Source organism: Lolium perenne, chromosome 1 (assembly GCF_019359855.2).
Source record: "Lolium perenne isolate Kyuss_39 chromosome 1, Kyuss_2.0, whole genome shotgun sequence".
Classification (NCBI taxonomy): Eukaryota; Viridiplantae; Streptophyta; class Magnoliopsida; order Poales; family Poaceae; genus Lolium; species Lolium perenne.
Window position 1 is genome coordinate 251,741,271 of NC_067244.2, and position 10,933 is coordinate 251,752,203.

Genomic DNA, 10,933 nt, shown 5'->3' on the forward strand with positions numbered 1-10,933 from the left:
TGGAGAATAGACCTTTCATCCCAAGCCCCTGGGAGCAACAGTCCTGGTTTTGAACCAAACCGGGTCCAATGAGAGGTACTGGTCCCGGTTCATCGTGAAAACCCTTTGGTCCCGGTCCGTTTGGGGTCTTTTGTCCCGGTTCGTAATACCAACCGGGACTAAAGGGGGGGTCTCTGGGCAAAAGCCTTTAGTCCCGGTTTGTATTGGTTCGTATTACCAACCGGGACTAAAGAATTTTTGGGTTTTTTTTGGCTCCACATGCACCTCCACCCCCCCCCCCCCCCCTCCCTCGTGGATCGCCTTTTTTAACACTGTAAAATAGAAAAAAATGATAGAAAATTCAAAAAATAAAATATTTTCAGATTCTTGTATGTTATGCAACCTACTATTAGGGAAAATTAAAAAAAAATTGAAATTACACTTTTTTTGCAAAAAAGGTTTGAAAAACGGTAAAACCGCATTAACTTTTGCATACGACATCAAAAAAAAACGTATAATATATCAAAATCATCGTGAGAAAAAGTTACATCCGAATTCACCGGGGTTTACCCGGTTAGCCAATTTTTAGATTCTCAAAATTCCAAATGAAAATATGAAAACAGGAAGATTTTAGTTTTTGCTAGAAATTCAGGATTTATATTTTTAAATTTTATAAATTAATAATTTCATCATGCATAAACATTACCATAAAGTTAGCCAATTTTTTAGATTTTCAAAGTTTGGCAAAAAAATTATTAAAAATTTTAATATTAAAAAAATTATAATGCAAATTACAAAATTAATATTTTTTTAAAAAATAAAATTATAATATAATTATCACAACATGTTATTATGTCATTAGTTTTGTTTATTAAAATAATTATTTGGAATTCAAAAAATAAATAAGTGTGACATCGACCAACATGTTAAAAGGATTGATATGATACTATTATCACAACATGCGCGCGAAGCACTTGGAAGCGGGATGGAAAAGGAACTTGAAAGTTAAGCGTGCTAGTGTTGTAGTAGTGGGAGGATGGGTGACCGAGCGGAAAGTTGGACCACAGGTAAGTAATTTGACTAGAGATTATAAGCGTAGTTAAAGATTAAGTGTAGTTAGAGACTAAACTAGTTAAATAACTGAAATAGTAGAAATTCTGAAAAAATAGAAAAAAAAGGAGGAGCGAAAAATAATTGGGCATAACAAAATGGATTAAAAAAATTAACAAATAACCTTTAGTCCCGACTGGTGTTACAAACCGGGACTAAAGGTCATTTTCTCGACGCACGCCAGTAGCCCACGTGGCGGGACCTTTAGTCCCGGTTTGTTTTACAACCGGGACTAAAGGGGAGGGCCTTTAGTCCCGGATGGTTGGTACCGGGCCTAAAGGCCCTTATAAACCGGGATTATAGGCCATTTTTCTACTAGTGACATTTAAAACAAATTAGAATCGGAAGTTAAATATTTCAGAAAAAAATTAAATTTCTACACTGATACATGTAGAGTTGTAGAACATTTTTCTGTACTTTTGGCTACACAAAAATAACAAATAGACGCTCTAACTAGGCATTATTTTTGTATTTTTTGTCTTCACATTTGTCGCTAATGTGTTGATCACATATGTAAATATGATTCTACAAACATACATGTACATATAATACTAAGTATCTGTATGTAGTTGCATTTTTTTTCTTCAGAATTGTTTTAGACGAAACATTGGAGTTTTCTGAATTTTAAAACTTTGGGTCCACTAACACAAACACAACCAATTACACTTGGCACGCAGGCAACACTAACACAACCAACACTGAGAGTCATTTGTTGGTCATGTCGTTTCCCTATAAATAGATTCCCATGTCTAGAGAAACAAACCAGCACACGCATAGCCATAGCGCCATTTCTAGAGTTGCAATAGTCGATCGGAGGAGAATGGCACCCACCGCGAACGCTCACATGTCGTCGCCGAAGCTTGAAGAAGGAAGCATCGCCACCCCGTGGGAACAGCTCCAGGGCTCGTGCTCGTGGGAAGGGCTCCTGGAACCACTCAACGCCGATCTCCGGGCCTCCCTCATCGCCTACGGCGAGCTCGCTGAGGCCGCGTACGACGGGTTCGACGCTGACGAGAACTCGCCACACGCCGGCTCGTGCATCTACGACCAGGCCGGCCTGCTCGCCGCCTCCGGCGTGTCCCACCCCGAGTACTACACCATCACCAAGTTCCTGAATGCGACCTGGGAGCCGCTTCTAGGGCAGTCGCTGGAGTCGATGGCGATAGGCAACGCATTGTTCGTGCAGCAGCCGGAGAAGCCAGGGCGAAGCGAGAGTCGGACCAACTGGATCGGGTACGTGGCGGTGGCGACGGACGAGGGTGCCAAGGCGCTGGGGCGGCGCGACATCGTCGTGGCGTGGCGCGGCACCGTGAAGATCCTGGAGTATCCCAAAGACGTGGAGTTCCGGTACAAGTCCGCCGCGCAGGTGCTGGCCGGCGATTTCTCCGACGCAAAGGTCCGATCTGGCATCCTTGACGTGTACACGACGAACAACCCAGTTGAGAAACATATAATGCCCATGATCGTAAGGAACAGCGCCAGAGATCAGGTGAAGCTTCGTTCGAGCCTTACAAACTCTTAATTACGAGCAACTTCACACTCATCGTCGTTATAATTAAGCGCTCACGCTTGCATGCATGTAAAAGGTGCTGGCGGAAGTGAGGAAGCAAGTGGAGGCGTACAAGGAAGAGAAGACCAGCATCACCGTCACCGGCCACAACCTCGGCGCCTCGCTCGCCACCCTCAACGCCGTCGACATAGTGGCCAACGGCTATAACGTCCCCGGCTCCAGACCGGAGCAGACGCCATGCCCGGTGACGGCGATTCTGTTCGCGAGCCCTCACGTCGGGGACGACAACTTCAAGTCCGCCTTCGCCTCCTTCCCTGCTCTCCGTGCCCTCCACGTGAGGAACGCCGGCGACAAGGTGCCGCCGGCAGACGAAAACATGGACGTGGCGACCGCGGTTCTGCACATCAACATGGACAGGTCGCCCTACCTCAACCTGCGCCTGAACGATGACGTCACGCGCCACAACCTCGAGTGTTACTTGCATGGACTTGCTGGGGACCAAGGTGATGCCAAGGACTTCGAGATGGTGGTGGACCGGGATGTTGCGTTGGTGAACAAGAGTGCCGACGCGCTCAAAGACGACTACCCGGTGCCGGCAAACTGGTGGGCCATTAATCACAAGCACAAGGTCAAGGGCGTCGTTGGCCGCTGGACCTTCGACAACATCAATGATTTATAATTGTGTGGTTAAGTTACTACATGCACCCTCTGCCATGGATAAGGCTTATAAATAATATCGGTGCTCTGCTTTATGTTTTCGTAGCAATAATCATTTAAAGGTTCCCGTTGTTTGTGGACTTGTAAAATTCTTGGTTTGATATGATAAATTGTGTAACAAGATTTATTTTAATTATCAGGCAGGCGATGTTATCGGATTTCAATTACAACTCAAGCTACTACTCATTTTTAGTACGAATCACGAAGCAATATGTACATTATTTACCTTGTCACTCATGAATACCATGAATCACGAAGCAATTTAGCGGTATGTAGCACTTTTCGCAGTTGCATCCCATATGTAATTAGTAAAACTTACGTGTAACACCATATAAAACTAGGAAAAACTCGATTGCAAGTTGAAACTTATATTATAACCATATGGCAAGCGGTAATCATCATTTAATCAACGCCCTATGAACCAGATGTGGAATTCTTTATTATCCTAATGCTACATCTGATCCCAAGATGTGGAGTACTCCCTCCGTCTCAGTTTAACAGGCACGCACGCAGTTTAAGACAAACTTTGACCATTGATTTGATCAATAAAATATAAATTTTATGTCTACAAAATTTATATCATTAGATTCGTATGAAAAATCTTTCCAATGATATAATTTTTGTGACACATATTTCATATTTTATTAACCAAAATAATGGTCAAAGCAATTTCTTAAACTACGTGCGCGCCTGTTAAACCGGAGGGAGTATGTTTTTCTTTTCAAAAATCAAAACCTCGGGCCTGTCATGCATGTCTTCAGTGTTGTGGACTTTTGGGATGAACTTTTTCCAGTTCTTCGATGTACCATTGTAGTGGAGTACTATGCGAAAAGTGTCTTTGGCTTTTGGGCACCAGTGTTCCTGCTGTTTAAAAAAATACATATTTATTTCGAAAAAATCTAAAAATAAATCTGAAAACAGTAAATAACGTAACCTACAAGCATGTAAAATTTTAATATGAAATTCTTTTAGGCCACACAAAAAGGACAAAATCTGTTGAGATTTGGAGATTTAAAATATACATACCTAGATCCACATGTTTGTCATTTTTGTGTAGCCCAAAATATTTTATATTTGAAATTGAAATTTTGCACGTTTATGGGATAATTCATTGGCTACACCATGATTTTTTTCTAACTTTTTTGAAACATATACGTGTGATATTTTATTTTTTCAAACAGCAGGCTGGTGTCCAAGAGCCAAAAAATCTATGTCTAGTACTATGTTCTTTGTACCATTGTTCTCACATACTACTAGCTATTATGTACTCTAGTTGACATATGATTTTAAATGTCTAGTGCATGAGAAAGCTTTCCCGGTACTTGCTGAGTAAGAATAGTCATAGTAGTGAGTAACATAGAGTAGTAGCATACACTTAATACTCTATCTTACCACCTCTATAGTGGGTACTAACACATGCAAGATTATATTTATTAGGTTGTAGACGCATATCTTGTCTTGGGAACTATTCGACTTGAATCTACGCATGGTTGCAAGCATCCGTCCCTAGACTCGGGGCTACTCTATCGGGAACGCTAGATGCGCACCTGATAAAAACAAATGCATTCGAAGAATAACGGACACGAAGGTTCCAGAAGATTCAAGATCGAGCCCAGGGACTTGATCCTAAGTAGAGTAACTTTGTTTTACCATCGGTAGTTAACCAGCATCGATTTATCGACTAAAGTTGGGCACGTTACTTCTATCCCTTACGTACAAACATAACCAAATGACTTTACCCGAAGTCTTTGAAGACCCGATATACTAAAAAGATATCAGATGACAAAGGAAGTTCAGAAAACATCGACAACAAAATCCTCGAGTAGTACAACTTGAGTCTACACACGGTTGCAAATATCCGTCCCTAGACTTGGGGGCTACTCCCAACGGGAGCACTGGACGCGCACCCAATATCAAGCAATTTCAATTTCATGGTGAACGATAAGGTCCAATTCTTTTCAACAGCTAGAAGATATTGGTGATGAAGGAAACTCAGAAAGCAACGGCAACAAGATTTTCGACTAGTACAACTTGAGTCTACGCACGATTGCAAAATTCCGTCCCTAGACTCGAGGGCTACTCCCATCGGGAGCACTGGACGCGCACCCGATAGAAATGACTTCAAATCTGCAACAAATATGAAGACCCAATTGTCTTTGACATTAAAGCATATTCGTATGAAGGAAATTATAGTCCATGCCCGAAGCTTCAATTCAGCCAGTCACTCGGGGGCTACTGATGTGGACATTACCCTTTGGGTACCAACATTAGTCTATCTTCTTTGGTCTAATTAGGACCCATGAAGATTGTCCAACGACCAAGGTTGGCCCATACGTCGGTTCAAACAAAGGAGACCTATCAGAAGACGGATTCTTGAAGAACAAGGCAAGAAGACATCATCAAAAAAAAGACTAGAATAGATTTCATTGTAAACTAGTCGAGTTCGGACAGGACTCTCGGGACCTAACCAGCAATATAAAGGCCAGGAGAGGACCTGCCGAACGAGAACAGAACAAACAACAGTACGTGAAATCACCGCGATTTGAGCTCAAACCCTATAATCCATTCCTTTCGGCGAGTTAACCATAACAGCCTATCGACTACCCCATTGTAACCTGATATATTTGATAACCAAGATCAGACAAGCAGGAAGTAAGGGTTTTACTTTAACGGGGGCCCCAAATCTAGGTAAATCTCTCTCTGTCTCCCGTTTGTTTGATATCCGATGTCGAGTGTTAGTTTGCAAGATTCCGTCAACACTAAGCCCCTCATGGTGGGCATTGCCGAGGAGCTCACTCGACAATGAGCGACGGGACGAATCTGTGGGGTCACTGACCTGGATTTGTCGCGGGAGATCTAACCTTGGGCTTCATCGTGCCACCAACCTGTAACACCGAAGCTAAACGATCAGATAACTCTAATGAGCCCAAGACGCAACAGCTTCAATCAAATCAAAGGAAACAATCTAGAATCTCTGCAAGAGTCACGGTACCTTCGGATCGAAGCGATGCGATTGGTTCGTGTGGGAGATGGATGAGGGTAGGCGATGGGAGGGTGGCTACTAGTGGCTGTTTGGATAGCGCTGACGGCGGCCGTTGAGCATCACGGTGCGGTGGCGGCAGAGCGAGATCACCAGGGGTGTCGGCGGGTCAAACCCCGATGTTTTAGATCATAATGTTTTTCTAGAAATATAAAGGATTTTATGTTCAATGTGTTTGCACTTGAAAATTGAATAACATATACTCCGTACATTATGTTTTGGTAGACTAATTTAGCTTGCCAAACCGGAGTGGTGTTTTGTTAATTTTGGTTTAAATACATTTTCAAAATATTGAGAAATTCGAACACAAATTTAATGGGCACATCTCGAAATTGTACACGCTCACAAAACCGTTTAACGGAAAATGGACATTTTACTGTCATGTTGTAAAAAACGAATTTTGGTGCATAAAAAGTTGTCTATTGGACTTTCTGTTGTGTTTTTCTCACAAATCAGTAAAATTGCCAGTTTTTCACAAAACTTGATGCGCGCACATAGAATATCCATATGTAAGCGTGCAATTTTTCATTCGAATTCCCATGTGCCGTATTGAATTTATGTGCCAAAACATCATATATTAGAAAAGGAGTGAATATTTTACAGTTAAGATTTTTATCTTGCAAAATTAAATATCAATTCATCATTGATTAGGTCACATACTAGGTCCAAAAAGTTCTAAAGAGCAAAGCATTAACTTCATTCAAATTAATATGATATGCAAAATTAAGAGTGACTATCTCAAATATTTTATTTCAATAAATGGGATATATTAATATCAAGATGATACCAAATACACCGAGACTCTGCAACAACATAATGCCCGGAGCTCGTGACATTATGGATGCACACAACATCCACATTTCATCCCTTTTCTTCGTCTCCGGGATGGATGTGATCTTTTTGACCTGTTCAGCGACTTTCCATCGGCAACCTACAACGTCACGCCGGTCTGGGAGGTGCGGTAGTAGCGATGTCACGTCGATACGATCTGGAGGTTAAAGATGCAAAGTGCTCATCAAGGATCTCGTTGTAATTTTTGTTTTTCTTAAGGTGCTTTGTATTGTTCATTGTTTCTTTAATGTCAGACCTATTTGCAAAAAGGATGCACACGGCCGAAAACACAAAAGAAAAAAAACACCTCATCGAAACAAACAGAGATTTGCTGCAGCAAGAGCACCACAAGTGTTACAACACCTAAACTCCATAAAAGGCTCTAGAAAACAATGTCTCTAGAAAGGTAACAATGCTGAAACACCATTCTTCTGATCTAACCAGAATGGTTAGATCATGGGTTTTCGCCTTGCAGAAGGTCTCATCTCTAAACAATACCTTCAACAAGGAAATGAATAAAAGTCGCCATTGCAAAGTTACAACCACCAAAGCTCGGCATGAGTGTATTTACCCCGAAAACTAATACCGCAAAAAGGGGAGTCCGTAAGTGTCGTCGCTCCCACTCGCCGAGAACACTGCTGCAAAACACCGATCATCTGACACGCAAAATTATCCCGATCCACTATGAGAACTCTCTAGAAACTTCACTGGATCTCGACTCGAGCTGAACATGCGAGATAGTACCTCCAGAGTCTATCCGATCTTCTTCCAACACGGCCACAATTAATCGATATCATTGATACGTCTCCGACATATCGATAATTTCTTATGTTCCATGCCACATTATTGATGTTATCTACATGTTTTATGCACACTTTATGTCATATTCGTGCATTTTCTGGAACTAACCTATTAACAAGATGCCGAAGTGCCGATTCTTGTTTTTACGCTGTTTTTGGTTTCAGAAATCCTAGTAACGAAATATTCTCGGAATTGGACGAAATCAACGCCCAGGGTCCTATTTTGCCACGAAGCTTCCAGAAGACCGAAGAGGAGATGAAGTGGGGCCACGAGGTGGCCAAACCCTAGGGCGGCGCGGCCTGGCCCTTGGCCGCACCGACCTGTGGTGTGGGGCCCTCGTGCCACCTCTTGACCTGCCCTTCCGCCTACAAATAGCCTCCATCGCGAAACCCCAGTACCGAGAGCCACGATACGGAAAACCTTACTGAGACGCCGCCGCCAATCCCATCTCGGGGGATTCAGGAGATCGCCTCCGGCACCCTGCCGGAGAGGGGATTCATCTCCCGGAGGACTCTACGCCGCCATGGTTGCCCCCGGAGTGATGTGTGAGTAGTCTACCCCTAGACTATGGGTCCATAGCAGTAGCTAGATGGTTGTCTTCTCCCCATTGTGCTTAATTGTCGGATCTTGTGAGCTGCCTAACATGATCAAGATCATCTATCTGTAATTCTATATGTTGCGTTTGTTGGGATCCGATGAATAGAGAATACTTGTTATGTTGATTATCAAAGTTATGTCTATGTGTTGTTTATGATCTTGCATGCTCTCCGTTACTAGTAGATGCTCTGGCCAAGTAGATGCTTGTAACTCCAAGAGGGAGTATTTATGCTCGATAGTGGGTTCATGTCTCCGTGAATCTGGGGGAGTGACAGAAACCTCTAAGATTATGGATGTGCTGTTGCCACTAGGGATAAAACATTGGTGCTATGTTCAAGGATGTAGTCACTGATTACATTACGCGCAATACTTAATGCAATTGTCTGTTGTTAGCAACTTAATACTGGAGGGGGTTCGGATGATAACCTGAAGGTGGACTTTTTAGGCATAGATGCATGCTGGATAGCGGTCTATGTACTTTGTCGTAATGCCCAATTAAATCTCACAATACTCATCACAATATGTATGTGCATGGTCATGCCCTCTTTATTTGTCAATTGCCCAACTGTAATTTGTTCACCCAACATGCTGTTTATCTTATGGGAGAGACACCTCTAGTGAACTGTGGACCCCGGTCCAATTCTCTATATTGAAATACAATCTACTGCAATACTGTTCTACTGTTTTCTGCAAACAATCATCATCCACACTATACATCTAATCCTTTGTTACAGCAAGCCGGTGAGATTGACAACCCCGCTGTTTCATTGGGGCAAAGTACTTTGGTTGTGTTGTGCAGGTTCCACGTTGGCGCCGGAATCTCTGGTGTTGCGCCGCACTACATCCCGCCGCCATCAACCTTCAACGTGCTTCTTGACTCCTACTGGTTCGATTAAACCTTGGTTTCTTACTGAGGGAAACTTGCCGCTGTGCGCATCACACCTTCCTCTTGGGGTTCCCAACGGACGTGTCAACTACACGCATCAAGCAAATTTCTGGCGCCGTTGCCGGGGAGATCAAGACACGCTGCAAGGGGAGTCTCCACTTCCCAATCTCTTTACTTTGTTTTTGTCTTGCTTTATTTTATTTACTACTTTGTTTGCTGCACTAAATCAAAATACAAAAAAATTAGTTGCTAGCTTTACTTTATTTACTGCCTTGTTCTCTATATCAAAAACACAAAAAAATTAGTTACTTGCATTTATTTTATCTAGTTTGCTTTATTTACTATTGCTAAAATGAATACTCCTGAAAACACTAAGTTGTGTGACTTCACAACCACAAATAATAATGATTTCTTATGCACACCTATTGCTCCACCTGCTACTACAGCAGAATTCTTTGAAATTAAACCTGCTTTACTGAATCTTGTTATGCGAGAGCAATTTTCTGGTGTTAGTTCTGATGATGCTGCTACCCATCTCAATAATTTTGTTGAATTGTGTGAAATGCAAAAATATAAAGATGTAGATGGTGATATTATTAAATTGAAATTGTTTCCTTTCTCATTAAGAGGAAGAGCTAAAGATTGGTTGCTATCTCTGCCTAAGAATAGTATTGATTCCTGGACTAAATGCAAGGATGCTTTTATTGGTAGATATTATCCCCCTGCTAAAATTATATCTTTGAGGAGTAGCATAATGAATTTTAAACAATTGGATACTGAACATGTTGCACAAGCATGGGAAAGAATGAAATCTCTGGTTAAAAATTGCAAAACCCATGGACTGACTACTTGGATGATCATCCAAACCTTTTATGCAGGACTGAATTTTTCTTCGCGGAACCTATTGGATTCAGCTGCTGGAGGTACCTTTATGTCCATCACTCTTGGTAAAGCAACAAAGCTTCTTAATAATATGATGATCAACTACTCTGAATGGCACACGGAAAGAGCTCCACAAGGTAAGAAGGTAAATTCTGTCGAAGAAACCTCTTCCTTGAGTGATAAGATTGATGCTATTATGTCTATGCTTGTGAATGATAGGACTAATATTGATCCTAATAATGTTCCGTTAGCTTCATTGGTTGCACAAGAAGAACATGTTGATGTAAACTTCATTAAAAATAATAATTTCAACAACAATGCTTACCGGAACAATTCTAGCAATAACTATAGGCCATATCCTTATAATAATGGTAACGGTTATGCTAATTCTTATGGGAATTCTTACAATAATAATAGGAACACACCCTGGACTTGAAGCCATGCTTAAAGAATTTATTAGTACACAAACTGCTTTTAACAAATCTGTTGAAGAAAAGCTTGGGAAAATTGATATACTTGCTTCTAAAGTCGATAGTCTTGTCTTGATGTTGATCTTTTGAAATCAAAAGTTATGCCTAAT

General features: G+C 41.7%; 1 protein-coding gene across 1 annotated transcript; it reads left to right on the forward strand.

Moving 5' to 3' along the window:
* Nucleotides 1–1,856: 1,856 nt before the first annotated feature.
* LOC127327635 (phospholipase A1-II 7) lies at nucleotides 1,857–3,480 on the forward strand. Its single transcript, XM_051354409.2, has 2 exons — nucleotides 1,857–2,578; nucleotides 2,676–3,480. Exons 1-2 carry the CDS (start codon nucleotides 1,910–1,912, stop codon nucleotides 3,276–3,278), a joined length of 1,272 nt encoding a protein of 423 aa, XP_051210369.1. The 5' UTR covers nucleotides 1,857–1,909; the 3' UTR covers nucleotides 3,279–3,480.
* Nucleotides 3,481–10,933: the final 7,453 nt, after the last annotated feature.

Bases quoted from the DNA above. Each gene is read 5' to 3' on its own strand.
- LOC127327635 (XM_051354409.2), top strand. From the start codon at position 1,910: ATGGCACCCACCGCGAACGCTCACATGTCGTCGCCGAAGCTTGAAGAA. The intron at 2,579-2,675 runs GTGAAGCTTCGT...TGCATGTAAAAG, and splicing joins GGAACAGCGCCAGAGATCAG to GTGCTGGCGGAAGTGAGGAA.